This window comes from Bombus flavifrons, chromosome 16, assembly GCF_040668555.2.
Source record: "Bombus flavifrons isolate JBK064 chromosome 16, iyBomFlav1_principal, whole genome shotgun sequence".
Lineage (NCBI taxonomy): Eukaryota > Metazoa > Arthropoda > Insecta > Hymenoptera > Apidae > Bombus > Bombus flavifrons.
In genome coordinates, this window is record NC_138457.1 from 8,972,855 (window position 1) to 8,994,308 (window position 21,454).

A 21,454-nucleotide genomic window follows, 5' to 3' on the forward strand; every position below is an offset into this window, starting at 1 on the left:
TACCTGGAGCCAATTGCGCAATTTCGCCATTTTTCACGCGTCTCTCTTTTCTTTCGTTCCTCTCGTTGATAGATTTTTATTTTTCGCTATTGTCGCTGACTTTTTAATCTCCCGACTCGGTCGTTTTATCGTTTTTTCCTGTTTTGCCACGTTATCAACGCTCTCGGACTTGTTGCAACCGGTGGCCTCGATGGCAATCTCCTGGGACTCTCTGCATCCGCTCTTTTCCCAACGATGCATTTTTTTTTTTAGTTTCCAGATGATTTTTCGATTGCTTTCGTAGTTTCGTTTGATTTAATTGGATGAATTTGTCGAAAGCGTAGTTTAATAGATTTGAGCGAGATCAGAAGATTTTTTAATAATTAAATAAATGAAATATTTGGTACCTTCGTAATTTTTGTATTAGTTTTGTAGTTTCATTTGGTTTAATTCTAAGAACATCCCGGATGGGTGGTTTATTGGATTTTGACGAGGTTCATTGTAATTAATTGTTTGTTATTTTTCAATTCTAAATATTTAATATTATTGTTAGTTACAATTCTAAAATTACAAATGAATTTTCTTTCAATAGAACTCTATATTTTTTACTTAAATAAAATTTTGGACATTCAACGTTATATCTTTTTACTTGGAAAAAGATTTCTTCAGACGGAACTCTGTACCTTTTACTCGGACGAAATTTCTTGGCATGGAACCCTCTATCTCTTAGTTGAAAATATATTTCCTCGAACGGAACTCTATATTTTTTTTAGTCGAAAAAAATTTCTTTGAACGACACTCAGCATCTTTTATTTATTACTTCATGGACACGTAGTGTATAGAATATAATACTTATATTATATGCCCTTTAACTTTTATACACACAAAAATCCATTTAATACTACTAATCACTGCTACAATAACAGTGTTAACAAACACAACACTGTCTCTCGATAATTGAGGAGTATTCCACAGAGAATGGTCGATCCTTGAACGAGGGACATGCCATGGTGAAGGTTCTCCTGTTCGCTTGGTGCACACGTGAAATCAGATTCACACGAAACGTGCAATTACCAAGTTATTCCCGGGTTGTTTAACTGTCGACCTTCGTGACCCCGTTATTTAATTACCGCAGATCACTGCATTCGGAAGCGTAATATGCACGATGACTTGTGTATTATTCGAAACTTCACCTTCATTGCGTGATCTCAGTCGTAAAGTTCGTAATATCTCTGTTTTTATACTAATCAAACATCCTGCCATTAAAAGGTTCTGGTCAAATTAACTTCATTGTGGATAATTTTAGGGTTAACTGTGGGGAATTTTCTCTTTCAGGCTTACCACATGTAGCAATACGTATCTCAAATCTGAATTTCCATTCTTTGCATATTTTTATGTCGAAATTCATTTATAAAAGAACTTATTAATATTAAAATTATTATATGCTATTGGAAACTGATTAATATAACGAATATTGGAATTTATTACTATCGAAGCTTACAGCTATATAGAGGCAATTATACTACAAGCTCATATTTTTAATGGCATTGAAAATATGAACAATTTTTTTCAAAGAAACTAGGCTAATATTTTTGAAGAAATATTAGAAATAGACGTAGAACACTATCTTGTGGAAAATAGTAACGAAATAACTTGCACCATAATAATTCTCAAACAACAATATGTCGAAGAGTAGTAATTTAATCGTCACGAGCAGTAAAAGTTTATAAATAAACGATGATCCTTCAACGATGAAAAATCTTTGTGACGAAAGTTCGATCACTTTCTTGAAAGAACGGGGGTGGAAACTTTGTCCTCCCTCTCTACGTTCCCCATCGTCGCTCACACGGCCGCGTTATTTTCATCCTTGCACTCTCTCCACGAGTTTATTGCATCGTGTGACGTCTGTCCAACACAGGTATGTACATACAGCGGCTTTAAATAACACGATGCGTCACGTATATGTCGGTGCGATGTACGCGGTGAACCATTGTGTTTTCGTTTGCAGTCGCGATACCGATGACCCGGAAACTGGGTCACGGTCTTTCGTTTTTTTCCCTCCCCGCCAATGATTCACGGCTTCGTAGACAGGTCGTATTTTCTTATCTCGTGATATTTTTTCTTTTTTCTTTTTTTTTTTTTTATTTTATATCGTACCACGCAGGAAAGTTTTATCAAACACTTTACACGCACACTGGATTTATACGGTGTTCTATTTCTGAAGGGTCTAGGGAATTTTTACTTTCAGGTGGTTGGTACACATTCGATATAGTTGAGTTTGTTAGCTCGTTTAAAGAGGTTTTCGATAGCAAGATGATGTTTGTTTATTTTGTAATATACTTGGAATACAGTAGGGAATATTTTCTTTTAATAGATGAATGTTTAAGAGAATTAATTTCGATATTTGAATCATAGCAAATTGATCTTTGGTAAATAACCAGATAATTTTTATTATATAGCGTAAGAAAAAAAATGCACAGAAAGAGTTATTAACATGCTCATAAATACTTCAGTAATTCTACAAAATATCCTAAAAATGAAAAATTCATCCACTTTTTACACACTTGTATGTATATAACCTAACTTTTCTAATTTCCAAATATCTCAATTCTCGGAAGAAATTTACCAAAAACTTAAACACTGAAATTTACTAATTTGAAAAATATTACTACACCATAATGCTTCAGTAGATCTATGAAATCCCCATCAAAAATCATAAAATGGATACCAAGATGGAGGCCATTCTGGTCAATTGTTAACCTATATTCCACGATCTTGAGCGTATCGATCAGCAGAAGTGTCGAGGATCGCCCCCTGTCTCCTAGCTTAATCGACGATAATCGAGACGGGTGTTCCACCCTAGAGGACTCTTCCTTCCCACCCTAAACGTTCTGTGAATGCAATCGAGTGCACGTGGTGGATCGTTCCTCGACGCTGTAATCGAGATACCAATGGTTAGAGGCTGAAGTGCACGTGGTCGTTCGTTCCTCTCGAATTGGGTCATCGAATTCCAGTCGAACGGATGAATACCGATCGCCACGCGGCACACAGGCCCACGAACGTACTAGATAGACGAGCATTCGTAAATATTCCGTTGTGACAAACACACCACACGGTTTCGGCGATTGGGCACCGTTAGACGCGCGTATACGTGTAGAAACTGGCCGGACATGACCGAAAAGAAACTACACGAAACTCGTTCCTGATCGCCTCGTAAAATCTCACCATTCCCTCAACAGGAAACTCGATAGAGGAGGACGCAGGAATTTTTAATTCTTTACGTGTCTGATTTGTCATCTTTTAAGCCATGGGTTGTTCTAAGTGATCGTTGGAAATTGGAAATTTTATTGTGAATTTTGGTTTCATTTTTTGCAGGTTAAGGGAGTTAGGTTATGTAGATGGAAAAGTGAATTTTGACATTTTTCCACCCCTGGGAAATTTGGTAGCCGGAATATTTGGAAATTGCAGTGTTTCACTGGTTATTTATTTTAACTTCGTCGAGGAATCGGGCATTTTATTGGAAATTTTGATTTCATTTTTTAAAAGCCAAGGGAGTTAGGTTATGGATGGTTGGGTGGATTTTCAAGTTTTCGAAGTTGGGTATTTTGGGAGTTGGAATATTTGAAAATTTGGTTTTCTGTTTTAATTGGAAGATTAACTATCATAATAGTTTAGACAAGCGCTTTTCAGAAAAATATTAGTCGTTTAAATATGCCGGACGAAATTTCCTTTTTTCTCGTAGATCTCTAGTTATTTTTTTATATTTAATTTAATTTCAATTCAATTTTAATTTAAATTCAAAAAATTTAAATTCAATTTAAATTTAAATTCAAATTTTCAAAATTTAAATTCAAATTCAAATTTTAAATCAAAATTCAAATTCAAATTCAAATTTTAAATCAAAATTCAAATTCAAATTCAAATTTTAAATCAAAATTCAAATTTAAATTCAAATTTTAATTTATAATTTATATTCAAATTCAAATTTTAATTCAAAATTTAAATCCAAATTCAAATTTGAATTCAAAATATAAATTCAAATTCAAATTTTAATTCAAAATTTATATTCAAATTCAAATTTTAATTCAAAATTTAAATTCAAATTCAAATTTTAAATCAAAATTCAAATTCAAATTCAAATTTTAAATCAAAATTCAAATTCAAATTCAAATTTTAATTTAAAATTTAAATTCAAATTCAAATTTTAATTCAAAATTTATATTCAAATTCAAATTTTAATTCAAAACTTAAATTCAAATTCAAATTTTAAATCAAAATTCAAATTCAAATTCAAATTTTAATTCAAAATTTAAATCCAAATTCAAATTTTAATTCAAAATTCAAATTCAAATTTGAATTCAAAATATAAATTCAAATTCAAATTTTAATTCAAAATTTATATTCAAATTCAAATTTTAATTCAAAATTTAAATTCAAATTCAAATTTTAATTCAAAATTTAAATTCAAATTCAAATTTTAAATCAAAATTCAAATTGAAATTCAAATTTTAATTTAAAATTTAAATTCAAATTCAAATTGAAATTCAAATTTTAATTCAAAATTCAAATTCAAATTTCAATTCAAAATTTAAATTCAAATTTTAATTCAAAATTTAAATCCAAATTCAAATTTTTATTCAAAATTTAAATTCAAATTCAAATTTTAAATCAAAATTCAAATTCAAATTTTAATTTATAATTTAAATTCAAATTCAAATTTTAATTCAAAATTCAAATCCAAATTCAAATTTTAATTCAAAATTCAAATTCAAATTCAAATTTTAATTCAAAATTTAAATTCAAAAAGGGGCGGGAAAAAGGGTAAAGAGGATGAGGAATCTGTTTTGTAATTTGCAAGCATTACACGTAATTCTTTGCAAGTAATTACGAATATTCCCGAGAATCGCAAGTGCGACACGGAATGTGAAAGGACGATGCGGTCGCGAAATTTTTGCACGTTTGCACGCGGATTTCTGTCGGGGTCTCATTAATTTCTGAAGGTTTGCTCGTCTAGTTCGCACGTCTGCGACGCTCGAGGGGAATGAACCGTGACAATATCTCAGAAATATCGTTGGAACATTTCTTGGTAAACCTTGTTCGACTAACCTTAGACTTTTTATAAGATTTCAACGTGTATGATTCGATTACTTTACAATAAACAAATTTATCGCTAGTATGATAAAAATTATTAGAGCAAATGATCTAAAATTAATTATACTCAAATTTAAATAAAAAATACATATTTAAACTTAACTCCTGTGTCTTTCGAATTGGATTGAGTTATTATTATTTCCTGTAAATAAATTAATAAATGAGATCTTTTCAATGAAGTTTTGCGACGTTTCAATTCGAGGATTAGATATATATATATAAACAAATATTTTTAATTATAAATGTCGTGTGTTTTATATTGAATTTTGAGTTGAAATCATCGTATATTTCATGTTCTTTTCATTAACTCTCCACTACTACCACGGAGTCACAGGTCACGATGATAAATACCGTTTATGATCCTTATCACACGAAACCCAGACTACGAATTAAATCAACTAACTTAAAACCATTATATCTCGACTATGAACCAACTTTATCACTAGAGGGTTACTTATTGCCCTGCATTCATATACTTCGATATAAAATGAGAATTAAATTTTCAACAATTTCCTTTTTCACATAAATTTCGACTTAATTGTAAGTTAAATTTTCTTATGTGTTAATTATTAATATTTTCTTTTTGCGTGTAAATTTCCATTTAAATAAAATTTAGTTCTCCATGTAGGATAATATATTTTCCTTTTTTTCACGTGATTTATGCAACAATAGGATACTTCCTTTCCTCGTTTTTAGAGAAACATCGTTCCTCGATCATTTTTTTCAGATGAAATCGCATAATAATCGGTATAGTAGTATCAATGGAGCATTTCAATGATGTTAATTACACGCAAATTGCACCCCACGAGGATACGTAATTACACAGACTCGTAACGCGACGTCGCGTTCCCGCTAAATTCGTTTCTCTTCTTCCACCGTGTAATTACTAGACGTCGTAAAGGAAATATTTAGATTTAATTTGCATCTTTCGTGTCGTTTCTGCCCGTTTGTTGCAAATCGTTCGAAAGTGAGTTCCAAACTGAGCGATTTCATCCGTAAGAATGGAGGGGAGAACACGTACACATTTGCTTAATTTTATTAATTTATTGAGCTGAGGTCAGTTAACTCGTCTACCTTGCGTTCGGTATTTTCCACTTCACCATTTATACATACAGGGATACTGATTTATTCGTCTAGAAACTTGGAACTTAAAAGAATCTTCCATTAAATTTGACACCTAGAAAAAGTACCACGACTTAACCTCAAAACCATAATCCTCTAAAAAGAACTATGTACAAAGTCCCTATATTCATTATTACCAATATCAAATTTAATTTGCGTGTTCCGTCTCGCTTCTTCCCGTTTGTTGCAAATCGTTCCAAAGTGATTTCTAAACTGAACGATTTCATCCATAAGAATGGAGGGGAGAACACGTACACATTTACTTAATTTTATTAATTTATTGAACTGAGGTCAGTTAACTCGTTTACCTTGCGTTCGATATTTTCCACTTCACCATTTATACATACAGGGATAATTCGTCTAGAAACTTGGAACTTAAAAGAATCTTCAAATGATAATTGCAAATAATAAATAATTCCTTTCATTAAATTTAACACCTAGAAAAAGTACCACGACTTAACCTCAAAACCATAATCCTCTAAAAAGAACTATGTACAAAGTCCCTATATTCATCGTTACCAATATCAAAGCAAGTGAATATGAAATCTATTTGGCAGGGATCAGCATAATCTTTAACCCTCCCGAAGATCGTTTCAATTGAGAAGTATTTCCCCGTCGAATCACTTGGCCCGTTTTTTTCCACGTGTACCTTCCATTCCCTGTTTCATGGTGTATGAAGAGGTTAGGGTTGGGGAAAGGGCCAAATTGATGGAAGGCGGCAGTAAGAGGGAAAGAGAAGGAGGCAGGAAGAGGTCAGTAGGTCACTCTCACTCGAGAAAGAGGAGACTCAATCGTGTGGAAGCAACGTCTAGCGGACGATAATCTGATGTATCAGGTTGTTCCTTATAAGGTGAGCCAGTTTGTTCTAAATCGAGATCTACCGAGCTTTACGGTTAGGTGTCCACGTGTAGATCTCGCTCGACTGATCGTTCAGGTCGAGCATGCTGCAATAGGTTAACTTGTGATTTGAATTTCTATAACTTTTCGTTACCCAAACTAGGGTTTAACTTTGACCGTTAGACAGAATATATAACAGTGGGTTTGAAGTATTCTTAGTATTCACCGAATGAGACAAATTTCTATGAAAATTCCATTTCTATATTTCTATTCTTAAAGTTATGAAATTGAACGCGATTGTAACGATTCGCTCGTGGGGAATTAAGTCGGTTCGGGTTTATCGTCTAGTATCGTCTAGTATCGTCCAGTAGTATCGGCAGTTTGATGAAGAGATTTTGTCTGGCGAATTTTTTAGGTTAGCAGAGTTTGAGGTTCTGAGTTTTGGGAATTTAGGAAATCTGTCGAGAGTCTTTAGATCAACTTGTCATACTTCTTCGATTCTTAAAATGATTTTCTCGTTAGGAATATCGATGCTTCTTATCGTTCAATTATACAGTCTAGCTAGGACTATGGTAATCAATTTGTTTTACGTTAGAAGCAATTGGCACACCTGTAAGAGGAAAAAAACTACTTTGAAGTGCTTAAAATCTTCATTTAGCCAACCAGAGACACTGAAATCTTGGTCGTCAGAGTCTTAATCCTAACTTGATCTTTAAAACATAAAGTAATCGCAAGCAGAATCGAGCCAAAAGCTACTTTCATGTGCTCAAAATCTTCAGCCAACTCACTAAAGACGCCTCGCTAAAGTAAGAGGAATCTGGCTAAAACGAAGCTTAAAATGCTTGCAATCTTCATTAAACCAACCAGAGACGCTAAAATCTTCATCGTCTGAAGTCGGATCCAGCATTTCCGTTCGCTGCACTCGCTTTAAAGCTGCAGCTCACACGACGGAAACGTTCTCTCGATAGTCGGGCGGTTGAATCCGTGGCAACTTTTCCTCGATGCGGGAAAACTACTTAGGATTAAGCGTCGAGCAACAAAACGACCGACCAGACAGGAGAAGTGGGTCGTCAGTGGTCATCAAGTGGTGTATCGTACGAGAGCGTGGTTTTCTTTGTGTTGGTGAGTTGTGCGTGGAATGGTAACGAGCCACGTACACGGGAAACGATATCAGAAACTCGTGGAGCAGTGGTTCTCAACTTTGAACGACCGCTCTACAAGTCTCTGCAGACCTTTGTACATATTATAAAAAATACCAGGCAACAATTGCGCGCTTACAAATGACACTTGTATGTTTATTCATCTGTTCCGAGGAACAGTTTGCGTAGTGGCCTCTATTGTGTTGGATGGAACTTTGAATATCTCCGAAAGTGTCGTCTGGGGAATTATACTGTTTCTTAAACGAGTCACTTATTGTCTTGAATTGACGAAATTGAATATTAATAAGGGTATGTTGAGGCTGAATGTTGGCTACTTTTAGGTGACTTAAATTATCATGTTACACAAACCAACCATTTATTGTCGTTCATTGTCTTCGTTCTCGCGAATGGACAAATTTTAAATAGAGGATACCATGACAGGAATTTTCTTAAGGATGCTATTTCCGTGGCGTACTGTTAATTTTCAAGTCTATACGAACAATTTCGTTATTTTCACTATGAAATAAAATAATTGATACTCGTGACAACGATGTAGCCTCCCCCTCCCTGAAGCAACACAGAAGAGACGTATGTAGTGATTTAAAATCAACTGCTCCTAGGTGATAAAGGAGGATTATAGTCGTTAAAGGTTAGATTGATAGTTGGAAAGGGGATTTGATTAATCCGATACATCAAGTGGAACAGTAGACGAGTTGAGGTTAGGAGGAGAAAAATGACGTTAAAGATACTTGCAACAAAATGACGGTGAAAATAAGTTGGAATTGGCTGGCCATCAAGCGGATAGTAATTAGAGTAGCTAGGGTTAAAATATACCGGTCTATATTCAGAACGTTCTCGCTGCATCTCTCGAATACCATTCTGCGTCAATTGGATCTGTATATTGTTTCCTTCGGCAGACATTGTTTCAAACAGCAGACATGTGTTTTCTATGTATCTTTTTGCAATTGAAATTATTCTGTATGTCCAGTTCCAACCATCACATTTATATCAATTTAATTTATTTTCTACTTATTAATAACACAATAGTCACCCGTTATAATTTTTTGGTTACTGCCATATTTGAGACAATTAAATCGTTCGACTTCCTTTTGCAAATTGATGCCTCAAAGTTTAGACTGAACCAAAATTAAAATCCCTAATTTTCTAGTTATTTTTATTCGAATGTTGAAAAATGTATTTATATGTATTTATATGTTTACCTGTAACATATACACAGAATAATCGATGCAAATTTTGTCATCTTTTACAGACCAGTGTCTTAAAATTTTGTCTAAACCAATATAGATTTTATTTGTTAATTATTCTACTAAGATATAAATGATCTTCGTTTTTAAGTTGTTGAGTGATTGCTTCCTGTGCTCGTGTGTAGACATTAATGTCTATTTCCACTGCGATTAAAAACGCTCGATGTTAGTCATTGGTTCAAAAATATCGATAGGTGATTAGAGATCAAACGTTACGTCGGTTTTTGTTTCATCGTAACGATCTCCGATTGGTGAGAACGGGCCGGGGAAAAAATTTCAGTTTCACCTGGAAATGAGTCACATTGGCACCAAACCAACTTACCAGATCCAGTTACTAATAGACATTTCGCAAGTGCAAGACGCGAGAGTGATTAATCGCACGTTCCTTGTCACATTTCTTACTTTCACGGCTAACGACGTAGTACTACATGTCATGTAGTTTATTCAACTCGAGAATCGATGTCGTGTTACTATTCTGTTTGATTTGGGACATGATGACACTCGGTGGTCACATTTTGTCACTAGTACGAGCGGTGACAAATCGAACGGATCCAGACACATATTTAATCCAGATTACGGCCAGAAACGCAAAGTGTGAAAGTTTAGAAATGAAAAGAACATGGTAGAAAATGAAAATCAGATCCGCAGTGAACGTATGATGAATAATGTTATGTAAGTTTGTAACTAGAAATAGTTTGTAACTAGAATAGTAGTAACTAGAAATTTCTAGGGATCCCTAGTCTTGTGTTCTAACTGTTCTATCCGTATATCCATACGATATATCGACGATCAAGGGACTTTTTAGCTTGAAAATTATTTGTTTCCAATTTAGCTCGGAATTGGTATCCTTGAGTCATAATTGAACAGCTTGCATTAGTATAGTTAATCTCTTAGAGTTTCATAATTTGGTTTCGTTTAGTGTTCCATATTATACATAACGCGAGAGATATTTTTATTGTAGTATAATGAGTTTTAATGAGCTTTCGAAACTTCAAAAATTGTTAGGTTAAGTAACGCAGTATCAAACCTAACCTAAAGTCTCTTCCGAATGCATCGCATGATCAGTATATACAACTACGCTTCAACAAGACTAGAAAAGTTTCTGATTGGATCTGAAACGAGTTTGAAAAAAGAGAGAACAAATGTCCTAGGAGATTTGAGGTTGGGAAACCCTGACGTGGTGGACGGTATGCGCGTTTTCTCTGCGCTGGCACGAAGATGGTATTCCCTCCGGTAAAAGTACCGTATCCGGTACGTCCGCGTGGCGACTTTCGCGTAACAGAGTGCCCACGATCCAACCTGTAAATCAGAATGGATCGTAAAGCCTGGCTAACAGTCTTGATTCAATAATTCTTCGATAGCGCATTGCAAAAGAACTAGCGTAACTCCATTATCCGCCATTTTGTCCTTGGCGAACGTGATAACAAAAATCAAGACGCGTGACTGACATGAAAACCTTCCAACCGTAAATTTTTCAAACTGACACTGATGGTTCGTAACATAGGACCATCTGGGCATAGTGTTACCGGTTTGTTGAGAATTTTTACATTTAATTTACATTTTCAGTCATGTCCAAGTCGTTTTATTCACGATGATCGTGCGACGTATCCAGAAGAGATTGTAGGTTAGATTTTAATGCGACAGTTCTTCTTCTTTAAAAGCTCTTTAGTGGTAATTACTTAGTGATCTTTGTTACTGCAACTTTTTACGGACTTCTCGATACCGACATAACCCTCGGTATGGAACATTTCATTAATTTTTATTTCTATAAATTCTCAATTCACGGAAGAGATAGAATCTGATATCCGTATTTTTGGAAACGGAGGTTTAAAGTTTCTGACTCGCTATTAGGGAAATATTTTGCAAAATTTATGAATTTTAATCGTTCGGTAGCCTCTCTAAAGATAATCTGGATGATATTTCTTGAAACGCTGTTATGTCATTCAGCCTTCCTCGAGTTTCTTGCCTGAGCCAGTGGAGACCAGTAGTCACAGTGGCTACTCCGGTTCAAGGATAAATCCTATCCGGTGCTAGCGGCCAATGTCACGCTCAGCTGGACCGGTGGTTGCAATGGAAACGTTGGAAATCATCTCGTTCCATTAACTTCCATGGTAGTCGACGAGCGCTGCTGGGAAATCGATCGTTTTTATCGATATCGGTCGCTTTCTCACTCTACTGATTCTCCTGGTGAGAGTCAAATGGACATTTTTATCGAGGGACGAACGATTAGTTGTTATGATTTCTTACAGTAGCTTCGAGTTGGTCCGATTCATTTTTACATTAAACTACGCGTTACTTTCGCGGTGGCAATGGATCGGAATGAAACAAATCGAAGGCGAAAAATTGGAACGGAAACATAGGATAATACTTTGCTAGCGCGTTTCCTTTTCGAGAAAATCGATTTTGAAAATCGTGGCGCTTGGCGCTCAGCGACGTAGCCCAGAAACTTTAAAGTCGACTTCGCCCATAACGGCGCGCCGTCTCGTACAAAGAAAACTCATTCCACGCTTTTGATTCAATTTTGTGCAAAGAATTACGTCGCGTAGAAACGCCATACAATGACTTTTTATCTAATCTACGAAATTTAATTTTGTATATATTTTCATGAAGAAAAAGGGGCGTTGTTTTTGGTTGAAAACCTAATTAAGCGACTGTGGACAGGATGATCTCAGGATATCATTGAATTCGAGCGGTATGGAGAAATTAGTGTGAAAAATAAATGAAATTTCGAAAGCGGAAACCAGAGTTGGTGGAACGAGTATTTTCGACGGAATCTGGGAAGACGAAGTGGATTAAAGTCCTGTGGCTGAAGTTTCGACATACTGAGCGGCCCACCGGGAATACGAAATGAGTTTTCGAGGCCTTCGAAGTCGTCCACGGTTGCGTAGGATCATTCCAACGAAAATAAATTCGTCGTCGGTGATTCATGGATTTCCTGTGCGCGCTTTCTGCCCTCCCCTGTTGTCTCTCTGGTCTCTCATCTCGACTTTTTCCAACCTACACAGACAAAACAATAGACTCTGCACAATACATCCTAAACTGAACCTCCTAAATTTATCTTCAACTTTAGACCAAACTAAGATCGATGACATTTTTGGTAAATTTGAGGAAAATCGTCAATTACACAGCGCTGAAGCGAAGCTAGTCGACTTCGTCGTTTGTTAATTTTACAATTTTGTCAACTGGCTACGTGATTAACGTTTAATCCTTCGGAAACAAACGCTGCACATCTATAAATTCATTTAACGAATACAAAGATGGCAAATCGAGAAGAATTTCAAAACATAATGCTTACTTTTACCATTTCATGATTTTCCAAAAATTATTCGGATTTTTATTATTAAAAATGCATGATCTATCAAATTTGTAGGAAGAATTATGAAATTTCACGTAAATATATAGATATTCTCGTTATTCTTTATTTTACAATGTTTAAGTTGCTAAATGGCTTTTTCTCAATGGCCCTATATATAACAAACAGAGAAAGATATGATTATGATGGCAATAGAGAGAGCAATGGAATATTTTTTCCATGCAACTGCACCCATGTTTATCTTGGGATTACGAGGATGGTCGTCGCGTGTTGGTCTTGTCTTTTCCCTTTGTTCCCAGATCTTATCAGATCGTATACCGTGACCGGATATGACATCTATTAGTTACATGCGCGTGTATATGTCATGCAGAATGGAAACAGAGATGGGTGCCGCCATTTAAAGGGACTCGAGGGTAGGGCAAGGCCGCATGCACTCCTGCTTCTGATGATTTTGCAACGTGTCAGGTTAGGAGTGGCTCAAACCACCATTTCTAGCCCTTTCGAGACGATATTTTTTTTAATAACTTATACATTTGTTGATTTATTTGGCACATTTAAAATTTTAACAAGATGGAAAGTGAAACTTATCTATAGTCTACGCCATATTCTCGTTTAAACAAATCTAACCTAACATAACCTAAACTAACCTAATACTAATTCCACATTCATAACGAACGTGAAAATAAAAGACATTTAGGAACCGCAGTAAAGAGGAAAAAGATATAAAAACGAATGCTCGAATGAAACGAAAATGAAAGATACATACAAATTCGAATCTATCATATTCTCGGTAACATAATCCAAACCTAATATTAATTCTACATGCACAACAAACGCAAAAATAAAGGTAACATGTGAAAATCGGAATAAAGAAATATTCTTTCATCTCGATAGAAATATAGAACGCTGACGAAAGAATTAATTCGAACGCGGAGTATTCTGAGAAAACGTAATCTAATAAGAGTAGCATAACACGCAAATTTCATAATTCGTCTGATATTATTAGCCATAAAAGTCGCTAGGACGCTGAAGTCGCGTCCCCCTGGTGCGCGCGATGAATTTTAACGTGGAAAAGAAACGCAGTACCCATGAAATGTGACGGGAATGAAAGAGAAGCCGAGGAGAGAGAGAGAGAGACGCGTTTTGTGTTCGCGTGCTACGGCCGGATTTCGCAGAGACCTGAATGATAGTCAGCGGCGTTAGAGCGATGTGCCGCTAGTCGTCCATCTTGTCCTAGCGTCGTAGTCACTTCGTACTCGATCTTCCTATACGTCTCTCATATTTCTGTGTGCCGCAGAACGAAGGAACCTAACCTAATCTAACCTGGTATCGGTTCTACACAACAAACGCGAGAAAAAGGAGAACGGCTAAAAACGAAAGAGAAATATTACGTAAAAGTCTGTTCATAAACGCTCACCACCGACTCACAACTGGGAAAAGAAGTTAATTTACGAAACAGTTATCCTAATTAGCTTATTTGCCTTGCGAACAATTTTTTGCAAATGAGTTTACAATTCTAATCGATGAAAATTAGCGATGATTAATCGCCAGTCTGAGACTTAACGCTTCTAGAGTTACAAGGCCTGCGTATGCTGTTCTCTATCCTTCTGTATTATTCTGCACTTTCAGATTGATTCGTGGAAAATGAAACTTTGTCAAATCACGCGAAAGACAGTTTCGGAATTTTACTTTTTACCAGCCTCCACGCTGTCCTAGCATAAGCCCTACAAATTCTAGTAAAGAGAGAAGGTAACTCTAACGAACGAAAAATTCTCTTCGAAGATCCTCCCTTTTACCAAATAAAGGAATCCCTGTTCTCCTTACTCGTCTCCGTGGCATGTAAGCCCAGAAAATTCATAAAGCCAAAGAACAATGCCGTGAGCGCAATTGGTTCGTCTAATCTGGCCAAAGCCCCTCGTAGAAGCTCGGTGTGAATCGGAAACGGCCAAAAACCGCAATGAATCGGCGTGCTCTGGGCTGTCAGTGAACGAGAAGGAACTCAATCCCAGCACGGTCTCGTCGTTCTCCTTTCCTCGTGGACGGTTGGGAGGAAGCGAGACTCAGCTGCAACAAGCAGTGCTCACTGGCCCGTTTTAGCTTTCCTCTGTTGGCAAGAGCGACAGCGCGGATCGGTTGAGACGCGAGCAGGCGAAAGGAGAGACGAGAGGGAAAGAGGAAGGAGGAGTTGACGAAGAAGAGAACGAGGTAGCGGGGCAGAGGAGAGGAAAGAGAGGAAGCTGGCTGCGCGAGAGAAAGAGAGAGGCGAACACTCGTTGTCTGTTAGGCAAGCTAGCAGGATCGAGAAGGACGCGTGCAGAGGAACGTGCGCGCGTGTAAAAGAGGTACCTGCGCGGTTATACAGCCAGGCATCCAGCCAGAGTCAAGGCCGCTCACTGCTCCGCCGTGAGAGAGCTACTAACCAGCACGGAAACCTTGCTGCGTAGAGTATAGGAGGCAAGCCACGTCGTATAGCGGCTATGTCGAACCGAGTACACTTGCTCTATGTGTCCCCTAGATTCTCGAGAAACCGACTACGATCGGGTTTCCTTGTTCATTTACTGTGTTTGCCTATGTCTAACGTTTTAGATGGTATTTGGACACTGGCTTTTTACGTATTTTTCGGCAGATCTGTTTCTTATAGCAGCAGAGCCACCTTGTATGCTATCTGTGCGCGCACCCCCTCCCCCTCCCCCCCAAAGAGGAAACCGACTCCGCTTGGATTTTATCTGTCCTTTACTCTGTCTGTTTGCGTTTGCTATATAGAAGAGATCGAATTTTTAGGTATTTTAGGACAGATTTGGTTTCTATGTAGGTAATATCGAGCTGACGTCCACCGAATTCCGAAGAAACCCACTACGATTCAGATTTCTTGGCCATTTACTGCATTTGTCTCTGTTTGACGTATGCGAAAGCCTTTGAAGATTAACTTTTTATGTATTTCTGGGTAAATTTATCCTTTGTGCGAGCAACTTCTGCTTCGTGTCCCCTACATTCTGCAGTAAGTTACGGTCGGGTTTCCTGTAGTTTATTGGGTTTGCCTATATTTGGATTTTTATGTGATTTATGGACACTGGATTTTTAGGTAGTTGCGGGCAGATTAGTCGTTAATTTATGTCCTCCGGGTAGAATTGTTCTTGATTTATGCTTTCTTTTCTCTTTTTTCGACAGATTTATTCTGGCCAGATAACTCTGGGCAAATTGGTGACGATTGTAATTAGGGTTTCTTGATCTCAATGTTTGCAGGTTTAACAGTTTTTAAGGTAATGAAAAGCTTGTTGCTAATCTTTCTGGAAATTTCTTCTTCGATTGATTCGAAATTTGATCGTTGCAAAGAGAGCTTTCTGTAGTCAAGATCCTCAAAGATTGTGTAATAGATAGGTCGATGGCAATTTCTATGGTACATTTGCGCTCTGACGTGAACGTTCAATGTTAACTGTATTCGGTCTGGTAGATACTGTAGCTTATGAAATCTACTTCATCGTAAACTGTGCAGTTTCCACTACATTTTATACTTTATAAGCATCCTGCAGTAGAAAGTGATTTAATCATGATTAAGTTTCTCCATAGTTGCAAACTTTTAAACTTCTTAGTTACTTAAAAATTACTTTTGGAAAATATTTGAGATTAATCCTAGTTATCTATATTTATCGTTTCAAATTTCTCGACCACTCAGCAACTTCGCCGCAATAAATAAAAATTAGAATTTTAATAATAAACGTAATATCGAATAGACTATAATGCCAGTTATTACTGAGATTCTAGGGAATTTCATATAGCGAACACTGGCCAATCTTCGTCCGGCAAACGAAGAATTTCGAAAAGCAATTTCGCGTTACAAGTTTGAAATAAACTTCTGGATGAGTTCACTGTGCCACTGCATGTATGATCAAGTCGCTGTGGCACGTCGGAGCTTCAGGGTCTTGGAAACTCTGTTTAGGAATTCCAGGAAGGAATCTAGAACGTTTGGTATTACCAAATAAACGAACTGCGAGTTTCATCAAATTTTGTTCATCATTCAAATTCTAAACGAGTTTCAAACTACTTCATACAAATCTTCGAATTTATCGAAATTCCAAGGAGAAACGTAAGAAATATAGGAGGTATAGGGAATTTTAAATAGGGATCGACGTTTTGTTTTATATTCAGGAAACGACCAAAAAGTCATTGCCATACGAACTCTCAAACTGTTTAGTCACACTGAGAAATTCCAGACTCTTCCTCGGTCTCTAAATTCCCCATCTTGCACTCTATAAATATACAGGCTTGGTAGAAAGAAGTCAGTGTCAAGGTCAGCAGCAAGAAAGCTGCCTTGCTATAAAAATTCTCGCATATTTTTTCGTGTACTTTAAATATTTCAAGTTCTAATGTTTTATTATTCGGTAACTGATCTTTCCAAGTGATTCTAACCTAAAAAGTAAATCAGTTTTTAATGAATATTCTAAGGTTTAAGGTTAAGAAACTTAGTTTTAAAAGAATCCTTCTTATTAGGAGATTAATTGTCGCGTTTTGACTACAAAAATAGTAGATTTTCGTTGGATCCATAGAAGTTTTATAACTCCATTATTTTTTACTGGATCTGTAACAGCGATATAAAGATATAGTTCATACGAAGAACTTACTACGAGTAAAATAACTTCTATTTTGGTAGCTCGTAACGAAGATCTAGATCTAAGAAATTTAGCAACCAGACCTTCTCGAGTGATTCTTAAATATGTTAATTACTCCATTCTTAATTAATTCATAGACGAATATTAAATCAAATTTAGTGTGCAGGGTATTGTTCGAAAATCTAGGGATATTTTCATTTTCCACTGAATCCTGGTACAAGTGTCGATTAAATTGAACCAACGTTGAATTATATTTTGACAACACCGTGGAGGAAGAAACTATCAAGAATACCAGCAACAGCGAACCAGTGTTAAGTAGCGAGGAAACCTGTTTGGGGCACTGAAACGAGAAGCCTGCTCGCTCTACATAGAATCGTTATGTGCTACTTGCTAATATGTACACAAACCAGACGTTGGTATCAGTTTTGTGCCAGTGTCAGGTCATACCGGTAATTTATTAGCCTGCAGTTTCTCCCGTGCGTCCAGATCTCTGGATCTAGTTCCTAGAGGATTGCCGCGAACTTCTCTCGCCAAGTTTCACCGATTTATTACCAGCGAATCATTTTTCAGACGTTCTGCAAACCGTAAGAACTGTACCAACTTCATGATAAACTAGACATTTTCAGATGAACGTTTTTTATTTGATTAATGACAGTTCCCTCATTCAGACATACTAATTAAAACGTTGCAACGGTACATTCCTAGTGTAAAACGAAAGGGAACTAACGTTATTCATTTGTAGCGAATATTTATAGTAAAATTGCTATAGATATTATAAGCTAGGAATTTTTAATATTATCCAATATCTGGAAAGTCTAGTTGATGCGTACGTACGATCTAGTAACTTTATTTCGAAACATACGAAACCTTCAAGCACCCTAGTTAAATTTCCAGAATGTATGAATCGAAATGTCACATCTTACAGGAAATTGCTAAAAAAATTCAAATCTAAAGTATCCTTAATACCGCCCGATTTAGTAACTTTTTCGAAAGATACGAAACTTTGAAGCACAGCCCGCTTAGATATTAAGAATTAACGAACCAGAATATTGTATCTCGCGGAAAAGCGTCAGAAAATGTTTGCCAAAGGCAGAAACTCGTGTGAAAGGCAGGAAATTTATGAGAAGAGAAAGAAAGTCTGGAAGAAAGCAAAAAGATGAAAAGAAGAGGAGAAATGAAGATATCGGCAGCGAAAAGATTGCGAGTTGAGATGAGAGGACGATGAAGAAGGGGTAATAACCGAGTGACCACCTAGCCCGGTCAGTGTCTCAGTGTTCCAGGCGGATGTTTTCACGCTGATCAGTACTTCCGGGTGATCTGAGGAACCCGTCTCCAAGCTTCTCGTCGCAGAATCAGTAAGAAGGAGAGAGAACACGTTCGCTTTTCGCAACAGGAGAAAATCGAAGCGACATTTCCTTTCTCGGTCTCTCGATCGATGAACAACTCGGTTACTTTAAAGAGAGGCTCAGGAAGAAAAAAAAATGCAGCTTCGATCGTTCGATATAATATTCAATATTTACTTTTCAATATATCATTGAGTCTGATATTTAGTCTGAGATTAGAATGTCATGTTACTTTATAATAATTTAATTACATAATTAGTGATTTTGTATTTTAAATTCTTTATAGAATCCCTGTAAATTCTTCAGCCTCTTTCATGTGTGTGTGTGTGTGTGTTTTTTTTTTTTAACGCACAGACTTAGAAGTGTTAGACAAGAAATAGATAAAAAATTGTGACCACTGTGGATAACCACAAAAAGGAATAAAATGTTGTCTAGTGACTCGAACTGTTCTGACTGTTTCTATGAAATATCCTCTTCGATTCGGTCGCGCTATTAGACACAATAATTCATTAGAAGCGGTATTTTAAGCAGAATTAAATTACTTCCACCAAAATTATCCATAGCATGAATAGAAAATTAAATAGTCTGGTCTCCGAATACTGCATACTTCCAACATACGCTACAACCCGTGATATTGATCAGAATCTAATTTTGGTCATGGTACCAAATTATTCAACAACAATTGTACATCCTACGTCTCGAGGAATAATTATCGTGCTACTATTATACTTGTTCTATTAGTGGCACTGTAAATCGAGTTCCCGTTGAGGCAAAAGCCACGCGGCGCTCGATTCCGCCTCGCTAGAGGAAGGCGCGTGCGTGCAGAGCGCACCGCGTACTTTCACCGACCGTGACTTCTACCGCGCGGCGTTCCATTCGACAAGTTTCACGGATAAAGGAGGTAATAGAGGCGATGTCGCCACGTAGGTTACTGGAACCCGCTCGCTCGCGGCCGAACGAGTCACGGGCGTTACACGCGCGCACCAGCCGCGGCGTAACGCGCCGAGTAATCACCGGAAACCTCGCGAGGAACTCGTCGTCGACGGATCAAATCACCTCGTCGCAAAAGTTTCCATCGAGTTTGTTCGAATCGAGAAACCTTGAATTTTCGGCTTGTTCGAGTCTTAGTCTAGGCCCGTTGCAAATCTTTGATCGGTAAATGAGATTTTTTTAAGGTTAGGTCCATGTGAGGTTAGGATAAAATAATATTTTGAGAGTACAGGTTTTCATGTTTCGTAGTATTTTTTACGAACACACTGTTACGTTCCTTAGTTTACGAAGAGAATGATACTTTTCCAAGAATCTGTTTTTATTTGAGATACTTCATTCTTCTAAGATTCTTCTAGATTTTTCAATGATTTCTGGTTAGCGAATGAAGATTAATCAGAATGTTGGCAAGCAATTAGAAATTGAATATCTAAGACGTTCATGGGAACTACTCGGAGACTCACCTATTTATGGAACGCAGAGGAGATCGGGTTACTGATGGAATTTAGGACAACAGGGGCATCATATTACCCCTAGTAGCCAATATTTTTGGGTATTAACGACCAGTGTGTAACACATGACCAAATAAACTCTTACTCAACTGATATGTAAAAGAACCAGTAATTTTACAACAACCTACATTGGAGCTGAAATCCTAATGAGAAACCGGAATTTCTTAACGAGAACCAGCATTTTCATAACAATCTTTGGTTATTCAAATTATTCTTCGATCATAACCTCAAATTCTAGCGAGGAACAATTTCTAATCTAGTTCGCAATATCTGTTTGCAGGTAGGGACGAGCTGTCGCAGCCTGGCTCTTTGAACGGTTATGGAAGCAGTGGTGGCGGAGGTGGTGGAGGCGGAGGGGGCGGTGGAGGTGGCGGCAGCGACGGCTGTGACGCCAGGAAGAAGAAAGGACCGACCCCGAGGCAGCAGGAGGAACTGTGCCTGGTCTGTGGTGACCGTGCCTCCGGTTATCACTACAACGCACTGACCTGCGAGGGCTGTAAGGGCTTCTTCCGGCGCAGCATCACCAAGAACGCGGTGTACCAGTGTAAATACGGGAACAATTGCGAGATCGATATGTACATGCGGCGCAAATGTCAGGAATGCAGACTGAAGAAGTGTCTGACAGTGGGTATGAGGCCTGAGTGTGTCGTGCCTGAATACCAATGTGCTGTCAAACGCAAGGAAAAGAAAGCACAGAAGGTAAGCTGTTGACAGTTCATCGTCAAACGATATTAAGCCATTAAGGATGAAAGGGTCCACGTTTCTACGCGTTTTCAAAATAGGCCACTTCATATTCCACATTTTAATAGAGAGATATCTGTGTAGTTCAGGATCAATCAGGAATGGGACGTTTTGTTCCAGGAGAAGGACAAGCCGAACAGTACAACGATGAACGGTTCCCCAGGCAGTGGGATACGCAGCGATCAGATGGGAGTGAAGATTGAACCAGCAGAAGCAGAGTCGTTGTCCACGTCTGGTAGCAGCGGTATTCTAACGCCGGTCAGCCCCTATGGCTACGTGAAACCGATCAGCCCGGAGCAAGAGGAGCTGATACACAGGCTCGTGTATTTCCAGAACGAGTACGAACAACCCAGTGAAGAGGATCTCAAGAGGATCACTGTAAGTAGACACGGTGAAAATGCTGCAAATCACATCCGAGTAGATGAAAAAATGTCTCGTTAAGTGTAAACTGTTATAGT

At 37.3% G+C, this 21,454-nt stretch overlaps 1 protein-coding gene across 11 annotated transcripts in view; it reads left to right on the forward strand.

Annotated features, from left to right (window-relative positions):
• The window catches only part of Ecr (ecdysone receptor), a 189,866-nt gene that overhangs the window by 165,065 nt on the left and 3,347 nt on the right, over nucleotides 1-21,454 (forward strand). For 8 of the 11 annotated variants that reach the window (XM_069129146.1, XM_069129148.1, XM_069129150.1 and 5 more), the window contains 2 exons: nucleotides 20,536-20,954; nucleotides 21,081-21,374. In XM_069129146.1, the coding sequence (XP_068985247.1) occupies nucleotides 20,536-20,954; nucleotides 21,081-21,374 (713 nt within the window). The remainder of the gene's footprint in view (nucleotides 1-20,535; nucleotides 20,955-21,080; nucleotides 21,375-21,454) is intronic. The other 3 variants (XM_069129154.1, XM_069129157.1, XM_069129155.1) reach the window with 2 other exon arrangements.